The 20,901-nt window shown below is 40.0% G+C and overlaps 1 protein-coding gene across 2 annotated transcripts in view; it reads left to right on the plus strand.

Moving 5' to 3' along the window:
* The first annotated feature begins 6,341 nt into the window (after positions 1-6,341).
* LOC108973334 (putative mediator of RNA polymerase II transcription subunit 26) overlaps positions 6,342-20,901 on the plus strand; it is a 28,386-nt gene continuing 13,826 nt past the window's right edge. For both annotated transcript variants that reach the window (XM_018940550.1, XM_018940551.1), the window contains exons 1-2: positions 6,342-6,561; positions 6,899-6,978. In XM_018940550.1, coding sequence (XP_018796095.1) covers positions 6,958-6,978 — 21 coding nt within the window. In that variant the 5' untranslated portion in view covers positions 6,342-6,561; positions 6,899-6,957. The remainder of the gene's footprint in view (positions 6,562-6,898; positions 6,979-20,901) is intronic.

Genomic DNA, 20,901 nt, shown 5'->3' on the forward strand with positions numbered 1-20,901 from the left:
CTGTTCACAAGAAAGGCGGTGTGGGCCGGGGCGTTGTTGTAGTGCAACGTCCAATAGGCTGAGATATCTTGTCAGGCCTGACTTTAACAAGAGTCTCTTGACGATTTTCACGCGTTGACGGTTTGTCCAGGAAGAACCAATTCATGGTGGGCGATGCCTTTGATGTCAAAAAACACAATGGATATCGTGTTCATTTGCTCATTTTTGCGGTCTTCATCAGCGACCTCTACCCGGCCCTCCAACATGGCCACCACTTCTTAATCATATCAAACGCCTCTGTTGCCGATTACAGACTTTTTCACGTATCTCTGCTTTAACTCCACTGAATTTCGGCTTGCACCACTCACAGAAACACGTCGCGCGAAAATGTTTGTCCTGATTCTCCAAGTGCTCCGAGACAACTGACCAGTCGAGCGTTCGTTAGCAAGCGCGTTCTACCGAACCCAGTCGGTGAATGCTTAGAAGTACGGTCGTGTACGAAAAACAGTCCTGTCCGGACAAACCCTGTAGGGTCCAATTTCAGATAATTTTTATCAAAGTCGTCACGCATCAGAAGAAGTAATATATTCTAAGTTTTTGATATGTCATGGAATTCAATATTTCATCCATGGTAAGTAGGTGGCAAAAATAAGATCAAATAGGTCTAATAGGTATGCGGTTTTTTCTGACAATTGGTGACAGTCCTATTTCAGAACTTCTCCCATGTTAATTAACCGAATCCTACTTTGCGCAAAATGTGGACCTTGCTCCATTGGTAAGTTATCTCTGTCATGGTCTTATGAAAATCGGAAGAAATTGAAATATTGGTATATCAGTAAACGCAACTGTGATTCAGATACAACTATGATGAAGTAATTAGAAACGCCGTTATGCGAGTATTTGTGCTACGGAAACGACATTTTCCCAGAGTTTCTCTTCATTTGAAGTATCTTCTCATGTCGTTTCTTTTAATCGCTGCTAAAAGTTAGTCTAATTAGAAAGAGATTTGAATTGGATAGCCGCGGCTCGATGGTTATGAATAGAGAATCGTACACGAAGGCAATCTCCTATTTATCAGCACTCAAAACCCCATTAAAAACACATTACATCAATGCTTAATTCAACGAAAGTTATTAATAAAGCTCAGAAATATAGAAAGAAAACGCATTAAAGTGGCAGCCACAAAACCCACAGCGAATTACACCAAAAACAATCGGGCGCGTGTCAGTCAAACAAACATTGAATTGGATGAATTTTACAAAAGTGTTTCAAAGCGACTACCAAGAGGATCACATACATAAATACATGACCACTTTGGCGATAGACGGCTTGCATGCACTGAAATTTGATGCTCGAGCCACCGATTTGCCACAAGTGGAGACGAAAATCAGTTCGCCACAGTCACATGGTGGACAAATCGCTCGCTCAATCCATCGATCAAGTCAAGGAAATCGACGGCAACTAAGTGAAAAACACGCAGCTCCACTCAAAATTTATGGTATAACTAATAAATACATTTTTATCGATCAAAAACAAAAACAAAAGCAAACACAGGAAAACTACAAAACAGCAATCGGCCGTGCTGCTGCTGACAAATTGCCAATAACGTATTGCAGGCAAACCTTTGCTGCAAAAACACTTGTAGTTGCTGCAGATTCCCAGTAGGAAATCATGAGTGAATGACATTTTGGTTTGGGCTTGGTTACCAAACGAAACTTACTTTGCCCAACTCAATGCTTTGGTTGATTATAACAAATACCAAAAAAGACAGGCAGAAAGGCAAGAAAATCCGACTGAGGTTGGCATCTAACAACAGCTTCTTAACAAGCTTAAAGGAAGTCAAAGATTAATGATTCAAATATGTGGGTTTCTTTCGTTTTGGAGGTCAGCATGACAAAATTTAGATTTAGACTTGTGATTTGGATATTTTCCTCGTCTTTGTACGATTAGAAGCTTACTGCTAATCAATTTTCTACAGGGTAGGTAAAAAACCGACATGTGCTTGTCAGAGGAAACAGATCGTTTATGGCGTATCGATGTATCGAACTACAAACACGGGTGGTGACTGCAACTGGCGGTCACTTTGCAAGGGAATGCGCGTAAATTCCATATTGCAAATCAGTCAAACAACAACAACTCTGCAATCGCGGGCTTAACTTTTTGGAACAACTTTTTGTTTTGTCTAATTTTTTTATAATATTTTTTCGAACAACCGACCCTAAGAAAATGCCAGTTAAGTCAGTTAAAGCTGAAAATATACTAGTCCGAAACGATCGACTTTATTCTAATTAGTGAACGATTTATTAATGCGTTACTCAACGATCGATTCCGTTGGTTAAGTACAAAAAGAGAAACATATTTTGAACATTTTGTTGTGTTTCTTTAAGTGCTCAAAAATTTTACTATAATTGAACCACTTTTTGTTTGTTGATTTTGAAACTTGAAACCTCTTTCTAATTTCTGGCGCACGTCGGACCATTGACTTCGCGACAACGGCAGGCCCAAGCGTCAGGTTTTCAGTCGCTCAGCTGAATAGTTGTGAAGTAGTCTATAACTGCAGCGTACACACTCACACATACATATGGGTATAATATACATATATATAAAAAAATATTTTTGTCGATTAGCAGGTATAAATTCCTGTACTTCCTTAGTGCTAACACCGTTATGCTTTCATTCGCGCCAAAAGTCGATAAAGCGGCGGTTGTCGCCCCTCTATAGTATTTGTGTTGTCACTCACACACTTCGCTTTTGGCGGCCGAGTGCTATTATTACTTCGGTGAGTATTAATAAATATGAAAAGTAAAAACTCATGCAGACGAGTGTACATACATCGTTAATCCCGTTAAGTCATCGCACTCGTTAATGATAAAATACAGTTTTTACGAATGGCCAAGCTTTGCTGTCCACCAAAAATGTCGTGTGAGTATCATAACAGTTTTGTTGTTGGCAAGTCTTGTGGTGGATTATCGCATAATTGGATGTCGTCGCATGTACGAGCATCGATTGTTATTGTTGTCAGATTTGCATATTCAAATGAAAAGAGACTGGTGTTTTGGCGTCTCGTCTTTGGCAACATCACAGTTTATACAATTTCAATATGCTAAATGTCTTGATTATCAGCAATTTAATATTATTTAATATTCATTGTGAGTTATGTAATTCACCTTTGGGGTTTTGCTGGTTACCTAATGAAAAAAATTCCTCTCATAACTTTACACACAGCAATCATGCATCCCTGCATTTGTGCGGTTTGTGGATGGTGAAGTGTTCGGATCTCCATTCAATTAAGGAGATGCCGCCGTACTTCCGGTTTATAGTTTTCAATGATGGCTATATGATGGATGCATCAAAATTTCGCAACTAAGCTCTCCCAGGTATTGCCGAGTCATCAAAGATGTGCGTGGTCTAGCGTTGTCCTGATGGAAGACGAAGCCCTTTTTGTTAATCACTTCTGGCCATTTTTGTCTGTTGCTTGTTTCAATTTCATCGGTTTCGACAGTAAAATGTAGAATCAATCGCTTAACTAGGCTGGAGCAACTCATAGTGGATGACTCCTTTCCAACCCTACCAAATACTCAGCATAACCTTTCGAGACCTCAAACTTGGCTTTGAGACTATTTGCTGAGCTTCACCACGCTTGGACCATAATCTTTTTCGCACATTATTGTAGTATTTGATCCACATTTCGTTTCCTATTACCAATCGCTTCAAAACTGGTTCGATTTCATTTCGTTTCAGCAAAGAATCGAAGATGTTAATTTGGTCTATTAAATTTTTCACCGACAATTTATGCGGTTTCCAAACATTGAGCTTCTTTTTGTAGCCAGCCTTTTTCAAATGGTTCAAAGCCGTTTGATGATTAATGTTAAGTAGCAATGTTACGGCTGCTTATGTGGCGGTCCTGGTCAATCTTTTCCATAATTTCATCTTCTTTTGCAACGATATGTCGACCAGAGTGCCAAAATACGAAAATAATTTTTCGACTACCCAATATTATATGTAATAAATTCATGCAGACTCAGTATATATTAGGTTGTGAAAAAAGTCTTGCGGTATTTTTGCAGTATTTTTATTGAATTTTCAATTGTTTTTAAAATTTTTTTTGATGACTCATGTCCAGCTCTTGACCGATGCTATGGCTGCTACTATGCCGGTCTCTTTTGACCAATTCAGCGATTTTATCGCAATTTTCGACGACAGGCCTTCCGGAGCGTGGCGCATCTTCGACCACCTCTACACCAGAACGAAAACGTTGAAACCTCGTTGTGCGGTGGAAATGGAAACTGTATCGGGTCCATAAACTGCACAAATTTTATTGGTATTGTAAAATATGCCGTATTTTCGCTTTATTTTGCTCCATCTTTGCGACGCTATAACTCACGAACGACTCAAAAGAAATGACAATCAATCAAACGCGCGTGAAATGAGCTTTCCAAAAAGGTATAGCATGACCCGATGCGACGAATAAACCCAGAAGTACCGCGCTCTCAGCGCCAACTAGAGAAAATACTGAATACCAAGACTACAAAGGCAGACGACCATTAAGATTGAAATTTTGAACTTGGTCGTGGATCGATTTCTCATGATGGTGCCGATCGCTAATGAAAATAGAGGGAAAACCTGAAATAATGCTTTCGTTTATTGCATTTCACTTTAAATTCGATATAAAAGTATTGATAACTTCCTGGCTGTTGGAAAATCTAAAAGGCACCCACCATATTTACATGATAGGGGCCTCTCTCTTTGTGAATTAAGCAGGTGTAAAATGTGTTCTTCACATTTGGTGTTATTATTTTTGTATTTGCAATCTTCAAACGATTGTGGCTCACTTTTTCTTTATCAAAGTCGGCGCAACTGTACTGACAAAGTGGAGGGAGACAATTCCAAGATGCTGGTCTCTCTTTTATGTCAACATCATGCACATGATCACATTCACATAAACAAACGTAAGTATGTCATATTCAGTTTGTTTGAGCCGCGCATGTCCCTATTTCGGTGCGAGCGCCCGGCCGTTTTACGGTTTAAATGTTAAGTCATGAACTTGGTCCGCATGGTGAATTGGCGCTGCATTTGCTTTGTTAACATTTTCGTCCAACTCCTAATTGCTACTCCGTTTGGCTGGGAGCTCAGTTCAGATAATCGACGACCCAAAGTCAAATGAAAGTAAAATGTTGTATATTTGATCCCATTAATAAAGTGGTCGTGCTGTTGTCTAGCTGTGGTTGTAATTGCGATGTCGAACATGCAAGATAATGTGAATTACGTGTCGCGGAGTGAATTTGCGTGGCATGAGCGCATCTATTCACCGAGATTAATGAAGTCCATTTGCAAGCAAGAGTTTGTGAAATCATTTTCAAGTGAATAAAGCTTCGACACAGTTTCAAAACCAAAGGGACTTGCTTACAACCTTTTACTAGTTTGAAGACCCGAATGATTTGACCTGAAAATAATATGTACTTACTCGGAGAGTTTGTCAAATCCTGCTGCTATTCTTTGCTGGTATCTATGTGACAACGAGGCAGAAGAAGAACTAAGGTGCAGTTGTCGCAAGGCAGCTGAGCCACTGATTCTGTATCTCTGTTTCATATCCCTACGCATTTGGTCGACAATAAGACTGAACCAGAGTCAGCCTTTCAATGGCCATAACATTTTCCATAGGAAGGTCGAATATTCTAGCATGAACCTGATGACCTCTCTGGTGCGCGCGCAGCAGCATATCAACAGAATCGTAAACATTGCATTTCTCCCAGTGAGGTACTCAAATATGCCAAGCACTGCTCAGCAGCAGAGGAGTTTCAGCGTTGTGGTGGGTTTCGGTATACGAGTATTTGGCAAAACCAACTCTGTCTTTGTCATGGTGAGTTTGAGCGCAAGCAGCCGCGGTGGCCAGCGGGAGCGTGAGCGTCGGCGCGATTATTAACACTTTTACTTGCGCGCTCGCCACAGTTCCGAAGAGGCAACGTTTGTTATAGCTTTTCAACAGTTGCTTCACTCCCTCCCTGCCGCTTGCGTTGCACTCTTCGATTGCACTGCTCTCGGCTCGTAGAAGACCAGACGCAGCGCGCTGAATGGCGTCTCGACCGCGCTGTCAGCAACAGTGGTGACGCGGGCAAACGCATGCGCAACGCGCCGTTGTTTCGCTTTCTACGTCTTCTTTTTAGCGCAATTTTGCTGTTTTGTCTCGCTTTTGTCTTTTCGCCACTTCTTGTGGACTTTACTTGTCGTCGGCCGGAGAGCGTCTTTTTTGGCGCTGATCGAGTGACAGTCGTGGTAGCCGAAAAAGAAGCAACCAGCGTCGCATTGGGCGCCTCACTGCAATTTCGATTCCGTCCAATTCAGTTCAACATTAACCATAACTTCGTACGGTTCGGTGGTGCGCGTGAAACCCTCCAACAATCGAGTGACAGTCGTCTGCCACACACACACACAGACACACTCTTATGTGTGCGCTGCATAAATAAAATAAACCGCTGGTCACCCACACACATACAAACGAACTCTGCCTGTGGCTTACGAGAAGGACATTCGCGTGTTGTTTTTGCATTTGTTTCTTGTGTTAAAGCTAGTCGGTGCTTCTGCGTAAGTAAACTGCCTGCGTTTTGATGTGAAACGGATTAATGAAAATTCCACTGCCTGCGCTTAATTTATGTTTGCGTCCAAGTGACACCCAGTGAAACTTTCTTCGCGCTAGTGCGAACTCGCCTTGGCATGAAAAATAGTTACAAAATCAAACATATGCCAAAAAGATACTAATTAACAGTAAAGTGCGCACGGTTATTTGAATTACAGCTTTTAAATTTTTCGCTTCGTTTCACTTTCTTCGTTTGTTTGCCGAGTGTAATTGAAATCAGATTTTTTATGTACTTCCCGTTAGAAAAAAATATCTTAGCTTAATACAACAACATTTTTATAATAGATATTTGACGCGCTTTCAATTTGCTGCTACGCCCGGAGATAACTGTTTCGCCCGCAGCCATGAAGATTGCACTTGTGCTGGTGAGTGAAAGAGTTGCGAAGGAAGGATATAGACAATATCGTTACCTAAAATGCAAAATAACTTAACATCACCTTTCATATGTTTATAGTGATATAATAGCAGCCAATAATATAAAACTAATAATTGAGTTTTGGTTATAAAATGGTTATATGTTGGTCATATATTGATTATTTTATCTGGTAGGGTATTGGTTATACATTGGTTATTATATCTGACAACGATTTTAAATTTGTTTGATTATGCGTTGTTTTGAATTTTAGGTGACGATATATATAATATTATAATTGCTATCAAATTTATAATATTTATTTTCAAAGCTCCTTCAACTGAAATCAAAAGACTTAAGAAACGAACTTGCCGCTTCTTAAAGGTAAATGTTGCTTAAATCCGTCTCAGATTCAGTTTAGAACGGAAAAACAGAACACATTTTCATGTAGAATTTCAAAGCATTAAAACAGCGCCAGTATAGAGATGATGAAATCGCTCTGCAAAGGTCACTACTAACCACTTCATTAACGCTAATTCACTTTGTTTAGTCTTAACTAATATGCTTGGGTTATAAATTGCAAGTGATACTGAAAAAGATATAAAATTTAGCTCGCTTTTCTCGGAATTCAATACTTAAAAATAGTAAGTGGGACAAATCGTCTTGCAGATGCAAATTGATTACATTCAAATGGCAATCATAACGTTATAATGGTAAAAAGTTCCCAGGTCCGCTTTTGTATGTGTGTCAGTACTTGTTTGGATGTTTGTGTGTGCCCACAAAACGACACTGATTAATTACCACTTGAGCAAATGAGATACTAACTTGTGCATCTAATAATAGTAATTATGCTCGCTATGGCACCCTCACCTCACCTTCACCTTCACATGCTTAAGTGCCTTGTTTCAAAATACATTTACAAATTGATGTATGTATATATTATATATATATAATATGTATGTATATGAGTCTTCTGCACTCTGCTGTTACCAAATGTCTTACATATTTTACCGCTATCTCAAAACAAATGAAGGAATGCGTTTGCACAAAGCGGCTTGAATGTTGCATGGGTGAAATTGCTTCCGGCAAAAATGAAAGGGAAGCCGGAAGAGTATGTGCGCTAGATGATGGCACAGAACACGATTAAGTAGACATGCGGTTAGCAGAAAGTAAAAGTGCTGCGCGATGTGCCCAAGTTAGTAAATACTACGCGTGTCTTGACTCCGCTTAGTTTGAGGTTAGGTGCTCATTTATGTCTGTATGGTTGTAGGGACGAGTAAATGGCGTTAAGTTAGGGATAGAGACGGGAGTTTTAAGTATGTAAAAGGGGCTGTAGGCAATGAGACTCATTGAAAATATTAAGAATAAGCAACGCGAAAGTTCCTTAAAAAAAAAAAAAATAAATTTTCTTCAAAAAATATGGGAATTTGGTTTATGAGACTTAGATTTCTTACAGCATTTTCGGCGGGACTTGTATTTTATAAAGGCAAAGTGGTTTTAAGACCGTATGCATTAAATTGCATAGATTCAGTATATATTTTTAATATATAGTACATATGTTTAAAAACTGCTTGTAGAGACTGTGAGTGAGTTTCAATGTACTATGAAGTCTCGATAAACGAAGTAAATCTAAATTCTCAATACTCTGGAAACGGTAAAGAGATGCTTAAAAGTCTTCAAATTCTACTCTGAGAATGACTAATTTAAAGTATATACTTCGATTGACGACATCTGAAGTTAACAGCTGATGCTCCAAAGTAACAAAAATTTAAGAATTATGCTCTCCAAATATTATGCACTTGATGACGCTACGACTTTCCTACAGGGTTTGTGTGCTTCAGCTGTGCCTATTTGCCAAGTAAATATCAAAGCAAACAACTGCGTTGAAAGTAGTTACGCGTGTGTGTTTGTAAATATTCGCTGCAAGCCAACATATCAACTTACTGTGCACATGCAGCTGCAGCGTCCCACTGTCTGGCCACATATTTGCTCTAGCGCGTCATTACTTAACACTTTAATAAATTAATTTAAATTAACGGCGAAACTCAAATACGCGAACGCTCTCGCTTCCAAAGCCTCGTAAGAGCGATATGAGAACAACCCGGGCTGTTGCGAATCGGTTGTCGCGGCGATGGAACCCGAGATGGTCGCAACAAGTGAGGAGAAGTTGTGGCAACCACAGAAGGACAAATAGCTCTCTCCGAACCAGGGAAAATGCAATTCTGCAAAATGCGAAAACTGCGAAAAGCTCGAGCCCACAAGACATTACAAAAAGCAAGAGACTGAAACAGTGAGTTATTTGTGCCACCATTCACCTGCTTCCGTTTTGGGATTTGCATACAGGTATTGCAGCCCAGCCGCTGGCATGATTTAGCGCTGCAAACATATGTACACGCATACAGTAGTGTGTGTGTTTGTATGCAAATAATCCGGGTAAAAATGTTAAGCCGAAGCCCACAAACCCGCTTAACTTTCTACACATAACCAAAAAAGCAAAAGAAAACATTTTATAATAACAATAAGCACAACGAGACACAATCGATGAGCCACACACACACTTGTATAGTATTACGCATTCACCTGCTCGCCGCGCCAAGTTAACGCTTGATTGGTGCTTTGCATGCCGAGTGAATATTAAAATGCGCTTTTCATTACACATTTTGGGCTTAGCGGCTGACTCGAAAGCAGAACGGCGGCTCAACGCGACAAAAGTCAACTCCGGTGCAGTTGTGCGCACTGCCGATTTCTGAATATTGAAATGCGAACTTTGCTTGAGAATACTCAAATAAATCTCAAGATGTTGTGGAAGAGAAAAATTTTAACAGCGTTAGTAGACATATGATTTAAGGGTTGCGAAATTGGCTCTGGTAAGAGCTCCTTCAATTGATCAGAGCAAAAAAATTTGTTGATCAGTGCCCTAAAATAAATGTGCGAGTAAAGTTCGGTAGAATTGTTATCGGATGTATGAAAATCAGCGCGAATTTGTTGAATAAAAACTGTAGCTGAGAAATTTATAAATAAGCGGTTTAACAGTTGTTAAATCTAAGCAATTACACGCTGTAATTTATGCTAATCACGTGCGCTCCCCAAATAACTCCGATAAATCAAAAATATGTTCAGAAATTACTTTCTTTTGTTGGCCTGAAAAGCGCATGAAGACTAAATTTTTTATATATTCACTACCACACATACACACATACATGTGAACATGCACACACTAGGTATGGGCACATAATGAGCGGTGAAATTGCTCACTTCCGCAGAAAAACCGATAGTGGCAGTTTATTGAAGCATGCAAAGACTTTGATTGACGAGGCTTGGGGCTGGCCGCCGCAGATGCTTCGAGCAATATACACAACTGCCTGCTGGCATGAGTGGGCCAGAAATTGGAATTTTCGGCAGACATTTTCAAGAAGAAACATCATTTCAATCATATTTTTTATTCCATGAGCAGAAGCTTGCTCTCTGTCTGCAACTTTTTTGTTGTAATTTTGTTTCTTTTTTTGCAAAATTAGTAAACATTTTTATGGTTGAGCCAAACTATATGATTACCAAACTGATATTGATGTTTAAATCACAACTGCGTCAGGAGTTAACTCACTTGTGTCAAAAGGTGTATTGTGAGTAGTGGCGTAGCTATAGGGTGGCAAGTCGGCAAAATGCCACCGGCCCCCGGTCAGAGGAAATCTCAATTCCCAACATTTATTATTACATATACACATTACTTAAGTAAAAAAGTTTTGTCATTTTTAGGATTTCTGAGGTTAAGGATCAGACTGCCTTAGCAATGTCCAAGCAGATAATGAAATCCATAAATTACAAAAGTATTTCTCTGAATAAGTGCCGTGGACAAGGGTACGATGGAGCTAATACCATGAAAGGTACTTTTGGCGGAGTTCAAAACTCATAAGAGATATAGAGCCAAATGCAGTGTATGTCCATTGTGCTGCTCATAATTTAAACTTGGTAATAAATGATGCAGTAAAAGAGGTCATAGAAATACAAACATTATTCGAAACTGTGCAACAAATTTATAATTTTTTTTGGCCATAGTATTAGACGATGGAATATATTATCTAGTTTTATATCTGACAACGAAAAAGGAGAAACCATTGTATCATCAAATTCAGTAACATTAAAAACAATGAATCCAACTAGATGGGAGGACGCCTTGATGAAATGTTTGCTTTGAAGGTTCGATTTGTTGATGTTCAAAAAGCGCTAACAAAACCATTTTATCAAATTCCAAATCAGATGAGAGATATGAAGCTATCTTGCTAAAGATGAAGGTAAAGAACTACAATTTTATTATGTTGCTGGTTTTCCATTGCAAAGTCTTACAAACCATAGACGCGGCTTCTAAAGCACTTCATCTAAAGCCACCGATCTTTCAAATGCTTCAAAGCGTTTGCAAGTCTGTCTAGAAGAACTTGAAAAGTATCGACATGAATTTGAAGATTTAAAAACGAAAGCAAATAGTATTGCAGTTAAATGGTCTATAAACCCTGAATTTGCTAAAACTCGTCAGAGAAAAGTGAAACGTCATTTTGATGAAATTTGTGAGGATGAACGTCTCCAAGATCCTGAAAGCTTGTTTCAAGTGAACGTATTCTATCGTGTATTAGACATCATCATTAATCAACTTAGATCGCGTTTCCTTGGAATGAATGAAATTGTCTCCAATTTTAGTGTCTTGCAGCCTGCCACTTTGCAAAACTTGAATGATACTGATTTATTGGAAAAGGCTTTAGCATTTGTCCATTTATATAAAAAAGTTTTATATATGTCGTTTTCCAAAGAAATTCTCAGTTTTCGATCCTCTTTTAAACGCGAAATATAAAGGTCATCTGCTATAAGAGAACTTGCTGACTTATTAATAATAAAGAATCATTTTATATCTTCAAGCTTTCCTGAAGTGTGCACTGCATTTCTGCTATTTCTCACCATTCCTGTAACTACGGCTAGTGCCGAGCGATCATTTTCAAAACTGAAATTGATAAAAACTTATTTAGGAAATTCTATGGGACAAGACAGGTTAAGCAATTTGGCTATTCTATCCGTCGAAAATTCTATGGCCCGAAATTGAACTTTGATGATGTCATTAACACTTTTGCTGAACAGAAAGTCCGAAGAAGGGAATTTTAAACATTAAAATTGTGTACTTAAAATAAAATTGTGATTTCAGTTCAATATATACTTTAAATTAGGTACCTTTAATTAAAAGTGAATAATTAGAAAATCAAGAAATTATAATTATAAAGTTTGTATGTACCTACTTCAGTTAGTGATTTATTAGTTAGCTCTTACAAATAAAAGTGTATAAATAAATATTATAAAATGTAAAATACTATTGTTGTTGGTTCAGCTTCTTTATATATTGGGGAAGTGGGAGGGCAGGGAGCCCATTCGATGAATTTGCCACGGGCCTCGAACGGTATAGTTACGCCACTGATTGTGAGGTACTTTGGCGCTACAGTCTTCTGACAGAGAGTCATCGCCCCGATTCAAAGCTTTTGCTTTGTTATATTGTATTTACCGTTTATAAGCTACAAAATCATTTCCATTCTTTCGTCATTTCTAGCACTCAAACATTTTCAAAGGAAGCTTATCAGTTGCTCTACATCTGTCCCGCCTCGTTTGTTGGCATTCAACACTTTCATTGCAATTAATTGCCTCGAAGACACTGCGCGCTACCCACTCCCTCACTCAGCTGAGTTGGCTGAGCTATCACTCGTCGCTCGGTCAAAAGCGGTGACCATTGAACAGTTAATGGGCAATCAATGCTTTCGGTCTGCCACGCTTCTCCATTTGCTGTCGCCATTCTTCCAGCTGTTTGCCTATGCCATTCACACACGTCAGTCACAACATTCCCTTTGTGAACGCGTTTTGAAGGTTTCTGGGTCATTTGTAAAAAACTCTTTTCTTTTCTGCAATGAAAGAAGCCATTGTCACTTGGCGGAGAAAGAAGACTGTAGCAAATACACACATCACATTAGTATAAAAGGCGAATATTCGAAAAATCAATTCTTTGACAATTCGCAGACAATGCTGAAAGACCCTTCCGCCTATTGTTGTTTAGTTAAGTGGCATTTGTGTATTCTCCTCCCCCCCCCGCATTTGTGTTCGCAGGTAATTTGCTGGAATTCGCTTCAAGTCGCCACCGTTTGTTTATATTTCGGCTTTGGCGGTGTTTTGCAACAAATTTCATTGCTTCTGCCTTAGTCGCGCTTTATTTGTGTTAATTGTGTGTTGTTGTGTCTATTAAAATGCACTTGTCGTCTCTTTAGCCTTGGATGTTTATCTTCGCTCGCCACTTCGGCAACTCTTAGTGTTGGTTAACTAATTGGGGCCACAGTTTGCTTCGAATTTCGGAGATTGGCCTGCATGAAATTGATTTATGTGCATGTGTGTGTGTGTGTGTGTTGATGGCGAAGCGTTCAATGCAGACGGTTCAGATGTGCACGCTTTGTTGTTTGTGCAGCGCCGACTTGCAGTGACCGTGAGCTATTGCTGCTGTTGGCATGTGGATCTTCTCACATACATACACACACACACACTCGAACACAAATTGCTTGAGGTCTCATCGATTGGCCATCCACTTTTGTGGATGTGTGCCAGAGTATGACTCTTCTGTGGTCGCTTTGTTGGTGATAAATATATTAATTAATCAATGAGTAAATACGCTGAACAAGTCTGAAATCAAAAGACTTAAGAAGCGAACTTCATTTAATTTCAATAAATTGACATTTTAAAAGACACAAATAAATTAGTATTAAAAATGTAAGTTGTAGTGATGTTAACGGGTATTCGAAAAGACATGTGTGTGTGCGAGGTCAAGGAACCAAAGGAAAATTCTAGCATGAAATAATGAAATAGACAGAAAATTGATTATTTAGTCTCTGTATACAAAATTCAGGGTGCTTAGCGGAGAATGGGATTTTGAGCAACGGACCCCTAAAGTCCACTCTAGTCAAAATTAGACCCACGTTGACTCGTTTTTTATTTTTACAATTTTAATTATTGATAATAAGTATTCAGCATTATCATTCATTTACAACAACAAAATCACTGATTTCAGTACGATTTAAGGGGCCCAATTAAGAACTGCAATATCTTGCAAATAAATTTTTAAATTTGTTGTTGTGCTCCTATTTACCCGAAATCGAAATTTGGACTGTCCATTTCAGCAACGAGTCTATGTAATCTTGAACTTTCATGCCACAACGGCATTTGCAAGGCAGAAATGGACACCGAAATGAAGCAGAGTTTCGAGACACAAACCGGCTGCAACCGTCGTCGCTTGGCCATAAGGCCGTCCGCGCACATTTTCACAGCACACACATAGACACACGGCTAGCTTCACCCTTGGCAACCGCTTTGACAACCAGCTGCACTTGTTACGCCAAAAATGGGAGCTTTGCACGCGATTTAGATCGGCCAGAAAAACATTAAGCAACACAAGTGCCAAGTTGCGTACGAGGCAAATGTAAAGGTCAACGAGAGCGTTAAGTCGTGTAATGGGTGCCATTAAGCTGTGAAATTAAAAATAAAAATAACAATAAAGGAGATAAAATTAATTGCGCGACCATAAATTAGTTAATTAATTGACTAAGTACGCTAAACGCGTCTGACGGCAAGCCACGCGCGTCGGAGGGAAGGTCACGCACAATGAGCGCCCTCAGCCGGAAGCAATGCCTACGAACATCCAATTTTGGCTGCTTTGCCCAACTGAAATCGGAATTCGATTGCCAACTAACTGTTGTTGCTTCCTTAGGTCGTGCAGCTGCCACAGACGCGCTTATCAAGTTGGCCAGCGCTTAAGTCATAAAGCGAGTCAACCGAAAATATTACAAAATGCCAACAATTGAAAGCAAAATGAAATAATTGAGTCTAAATCGAAATGAAAACAAAGCCATAAATGTGTGTGGAGATGTGTGTGAAGTAAACCTGTAGAGATGCTCGCACCGCAATACACAAACACACACGACCACACGCCAAGTCATCACGCTGACAGCATTAACTTGCAGGAATGCCTTTCACTTTTCAATTCACTGGCGACCGTTGCTGACGACACACACGCGCACGCTAGTCGCAAAGTGACCGCATCAGGGCGCTTGCGCAGTTGCAACCGGTCGCTGTGCCGGCGGGACCTGTTTGTGTTACGGCTGCCAATGTGACTGCAACTCGTGCGGCGACGTCTTCTTCATGTTCGCCATCGTTTATGGCCACAGATGTAACTTGTAAATGTGGCCTGTGTTGCTGTGGAACGAACATCGCTTGAGCATTACTTTGCGATTTCGTCATGGGGTCGTAAATTTATGTGTAGCGCCAAGCAGCTGTGGAGCGAGGCGCTTGAAGACCGTTGCATGCGTTATGTCCGTATGTCACACATGCTACATACATAAATTAATTAATAAATTTCAAAATGCGTAAACTATTGTTTAGTATAATCTGTTTTTCGTTCTTCATTTTTGATTTTCGTTGTTGAAACAAGTCTTTTGGTTAATTTTATCGCCACTTGCACAGATTTTAACAATAGCAAAAAACATATGGCAAAAGCAACTGGATTTCGAAAATACGCTCGACTTGGAAATCGATGAAGATACTTGCCAATGTGTTTCATGTTGTTGTTATTTACAAGTTTCAAATTTTCATCTTATTTTTCAATATTCGGACCTAAGAAGCGAACCCGCGCTAAAACTCACAAAGGGACATATATATTTGCGCAAACTCGAGTCTTAGTTAAAAATAGTGACCGTCGGATATAGCTGTGGCCCGATTCGTCGCACTCATGTATGCTACATGCTTATAAGTTGGATTTAATTAAAAGACATCAACTAAATTTACTGCTGCTTCATATTGGAAAAATGCAAGTAAGCAAAACCGAAATCAATTTGGATTATACTATATTCCATGTATTGGGTAGTCAAAAAAGTCTTTTCGTATTTCTAATCCAACTTCAACTTATTTAATATGCACCATTTTGGTCGACCACTTTTTGACATTCTTTCGCTAGAGACATTATTCGATCAGTGTAGAAGTTTCCTAGTTTCTCGGCGAAAAGATACGACAAGTAATTTTCACAGACTTCTCTTGAAGCTGACTTTACTCCATTAAGAGAGTTCTGCATTGACCGAAACAAATGGTAGTCCGATGATGCAAGATCAGGGCTATGTGGTGAATGCATCAAAACTTCCCAACTAAGCGCTCTGATGGCAGACGAAGAACTTTCTCTTAATCAGTTCGGGCCTTTTTTTCGATTGCCTGCTTTAATCTCATCACGTTGACATTAAACGGACCATGATTTTTTCTCACATTTTTGTCGTATTTGATCCACTTTTCGTCTCCTATTACCATTCGCATCAAAACTGGTTCGATTACATTTCGTTTCAGCAAAGAATCGCAGATGTTAATTCGGTTCTTTAAAATATTCATAGACAATTCATGTGCTACCCAAACATCGAGCTTCTTTTTGTAGCCAAATCTTTTTAAATGGTCAAAACCTTTTGATAATGAATGTTCAGTTCCTTGGCGATGTCATCGCCATAATTTTATCGCCTTTTCAGCGACCTGACCAGAGGGAGGTGCATATTTCACATAGAAATTTCCAGAACGAGAGCGAGCGAACCATTGTTGTGCTACACGAACTGATGCAGCATCGTCTCCGTAAACTTCATAAATTCATTGGTGGCTTGGGTGGAATTCTTCCCTTTTTATACAAAAATTTCAAAAATAGCGAATTTCTTAATTATTTTTACTTAATTTTTTCAATTTCATCGAATTTAATTTTTTTGGTTAAATGAAGCCTAAAATCTCACCGCACCAATTCTGTGTGTATGGTATGACACCTTAAAGGTGATTGGTGACACTGGAGATATACGACTACAACGACATCTATTGACCAAATACGAGAAGACTTTTTTGGCTTCCCATATGTTTCGATCTGTATTTTTATATAGTTCGCGTTTTCACAGCTTACTTAGTCCCATTCTTAGAAACACGAAATGGAAAATATCTCTATTTCGAAAATCTTCCGTTTAGCGAAAGAAAAAGTACCAATGCTAGATGAAGTGTCCATTGAGCTCGAGCGATTCACTGTATCCTCTACTTTGGACTAAAGGACTCGCTTTGGCTCGCTACTCAACGTCTGGTGTTTGGTGGGTGTTTTCTAAATATGTTTCTTCAATAAGAGATGTTGAGAAACGGAAATGTTGCGCAGAGCTCGATTCTGCGATCGAGGTGATGCTATCGGAAAAGCTCAGACAATAAGATACTGCAGAAGCTGAGTGGATATTTGTCTGCTTGTTGTTAATATCTGGTATGCGGATATTTACTTAAGGTTACAAGAAAAGCAAATGGAAACTCCAAATTGAATATTTCTACCCTATAATTATGTTTGCTAACGCTCAGCTTGCTTTCTTTTGCCTCGGAGAGAAACCCATTACAAAGTTAATTAAAAAAAATACATCAGCGTTGAAGCTATGAATGAAATTTTGACTGCAGAAAATCCGACATACCCTTACATATTTATAGATTTGAATAAAAATTTGGCAATTCAACAAATCTCTCTCACATTGAAAGGTCGCTCCGATGTGGTACAATTTTCATTATTTTCTTGAAGGGGACTAATTTTTCGTTGCTGAAATGATCGTGTTTGCCTATTTAGCAGAAGTAATAGCATTCGCTGCCGCAATCGCTAAACATATTTACAGTTTTTGACGACTTCTCGCTCTACTTTCGCTTTCATTTTATTTCGATTTCATTTAAGTCGTTTTATTGCCTCCACTTTTGCCTTTTTTTATAGGCGCACACATCGGTACACACCACAAATACCAAATAAATTGAATATCTTTCCCATTCCCATTGTTTTAGCTCTAAATTTGAACCGATGTTCGGCTCTGCGTTGATAGCTTTTGGCCTCTTCGAGTGCCTCGTGGCCCCAAGCATCGATGCCGCACCACGGCACATACATGCGTCGGTAGCAGCGGCAACAACAACAACAACAGCGCTAGCGTCTTCGTGACGTGCGTAACATCAGCCGAAATCTATTTCACTCTCATAATTAGTGGTTTGCTGTGTTGAAATTAACACCAATAGAAACGATTTCTTGGCCTTTCTCGCTGCTCTCAACTAATTGCCACCGCTGCTTTGTTGTTGTCTGATAAATATGCAGCAACATAAATATTATAAAGATAACCGCATAGTAACCTTGTGACTGCTCCAAAACGCTTTGCCCCCACATTTGTTTGTTGCTCTGCCCGAGGCGTTGTTATTGGGTCATTCGGCTGCGGTTTGGTGGATTGCGCCTCATTTGTTGTTATCGAATGTGCTTCGCATGAATGTGTGGGCTGTATGTACCGACCTTGCCCACGAAACAATCAGAATGTAGCGGTTATGTAATGGATTACAGATTTCAGATTCGAAATTCGGGACGGCGGCGAATGGAAGTACATTAGCCACGATTGATGAGTTATATGAATGACATAAGAAATCTGTGTGACTTTATTTTAAGATCATGTTGGGGAGAATTTCGGTACGTAAGTCAAATACTTGGTAGTCATTACCAAAACAGTTATGTACATTAATCTATTACACCCACAAGCGGATTCGGTGTTTTTTCCAACAGTTCGCTGGTAAGTGTGTTGATGGCCATAAATCGGTCGCCGTGGCGGTTGCATCGCCGTGACGCATGACTGGTATTGCACACAAATTCATAACGCATATTACTTTCAAAAGCAAAAACAAAAGCACACAAAAGGAAAGTATTATACGCAGAAACAGTCATGTGCAAATGCTATTACTCAACACGGGTGTGCGTGTGTGTGTGTGTGGAAATAATATGTTACAACTTGTGGGGGCTTAAGTAATTGCACAGGAGTGACACCAGTTCGCGATTGGCTCTGCAGCCAACTGCTTGGACTCGCTCACCCAATTTTCGCATAAGCCCACCTAAGTGCAACCAATTTGAGAAACGTTGGCAAAAAGTCGTTAAGAAATTGGGGGCGAAGTGTCGGTCCGTTGAGTGGCCAGGAAATCTGCCTTGATGCCCACAGGGAGTGTGGCACGAGCGACAAGTGAGGGATTCACTAAAAATCTTCATTAGTTTGAAAGTACCGTTATACACAAGTGCGTTCTATTTGAAGCTCATTTTCCATAATTCGCGAAAAAATCCGATTGCTAATCCGATTTTACGTCCTTTCGAATGCCGAATCTTCATGCCTTTCACTTAAGCCAATGCATGTGCTTCCCGCTCTTGTTTTTGTTGTACTAAACTGGTTCGGATGGCTTGAGCTTCTCCGACAACAACTACTGGTTTAGGCTGCTTAATGTTGTCGCAGTCGAGCTGCAGCCCACAGCGGTGGGCAATAAGAAAAAGTGACTAGAAAAAGTCGTTATACTCGCTTTCGTTTTCATTGAGTGCCCGTCGAAGAGCGACTGACCTCTACAACTACAACTTTTATCGACATTTCGATTGCACACAAACGGCTTGAACTTTTCTTAATGGTTGTCTTCATCTTGTTACGTTAAATGTCTGCTTTTATTAGTGCCGTCGTTGTTGTTTTGTATTCTGCACGGCTCTTTAACGGTTTTTACATTGCGATGCTACTTCGGTTGGCAGACAGCACTTACTTACAATGGGTTTTACCACATGCAGTCTCTTTGGAAACCGCACGGGAGGTCTCGGCATGGGTTTGGGTGTCCATAGCAGAGCTTTCTGTTTTTGGAGCCTTTGGGCAGATATCCCTTGCACACGTTGGTACAGATGAGTGCTTAAGGGCCCTTGTAGTGGCACTGTCACTTCAGCGTCTGAGTTAACTGCTTGTCCGCTTGTGTTATTTGTGGAAATCAAGCGCCAAATGCTGACTGTAATTGGCGCAAGTGCCGCCGAGGCTCAGCTAATTTGAATGCCCACGTAAATGCGCTTGAGTGGGTGTAATTGTGCCGAATTGTTGTGAAATAGGGTCCAGTCACGTGGTAAATGCGTCCAGGTGTGGATTGGCCCTGCCGGCGATACTTTTGTGGTATTTAGGAAACTATTGGAGACTAACGAGACAGTGAGTGACAGTCGAGCATTTCATTTCTTAGGGCTTTACACCTTACGCTCAATTTCGGCAACTTTCTAAGGTAAACTCTGAAGTTGAAGGCCTGTCAGTGAAATTTCGCGTTCGAAATACTATTTAGTGGAAGACCACTGTGCTTCATAAATGCTCTACAAATAAAGTTAAGAAAGCCTCAACTCCAAGTCACGGGTTCTCATTGGATCAAACTCTTAAAAGCGGACTGAGTGCACCAAACCGAAGACTCCAGCAGCAAATCTGTTATTGGTGTATTTTGCCCGTTTCGACCTCTTTCTATTGCCACTAACGAAAGTGATTACATCAGGATTTTTGGCACACACACCGGTTCTCCTAAGCAAAATAATTTTGATATTTAGCTTTTCATGTAAGTTTGCGTGTAGAAACCGCAGGAGTATTCCACCAGATACATACACGCACATAGACATCAATACATTCACATTCGAAAATTCGAAAATCAGCAGCGGCAATCATTTGACCAGAAAAACTACTTTCACACACACAAAACTAACTTTTGGCCACCTCAACCGAACTTGCGCCTTCAATAATTCACGAGTTGAAGATGATGCTGTAAACAACAAAAACCAGCTGTATTTGCGCCGGACGCAAAGCTTCTTCTTCTGCTTGGTAGCCGAGTGGGATCGAGCGCCGCCGAAGTTGCAGAAAAAGCTTCATTCACGGCGATCAAGCGCCAAGGAGTCTATACATATGCACCTACCTATGTAGAGAGATATTTAACAAATTAGCTATTGTTGTTTCTGGGTTTTCCTTCCATTTACACCCGCGCAAATCGACCTCTCACAACGGTTGGTCGGCCAAAGGAAGTCAAACTGCCCGTTTACTGCCGTCCATGGCGCTGC

This window comes from Bactrocera latifrons, unplaced genomic scaffold (assembly GCF_001853355.1).
Source record: "Bactrocera latifrons isolate USDA-ARS-PBARC rearing strain unplaced genomic scaffold, ASM185335v1 scaffold_47, whole genome shotgun sequence".
NCBI lineage: Eukaryota > Metazoa > Arthropoda > Insecta > Diptera > Tephritidae > Bactrocera > Bactrocera latifrons.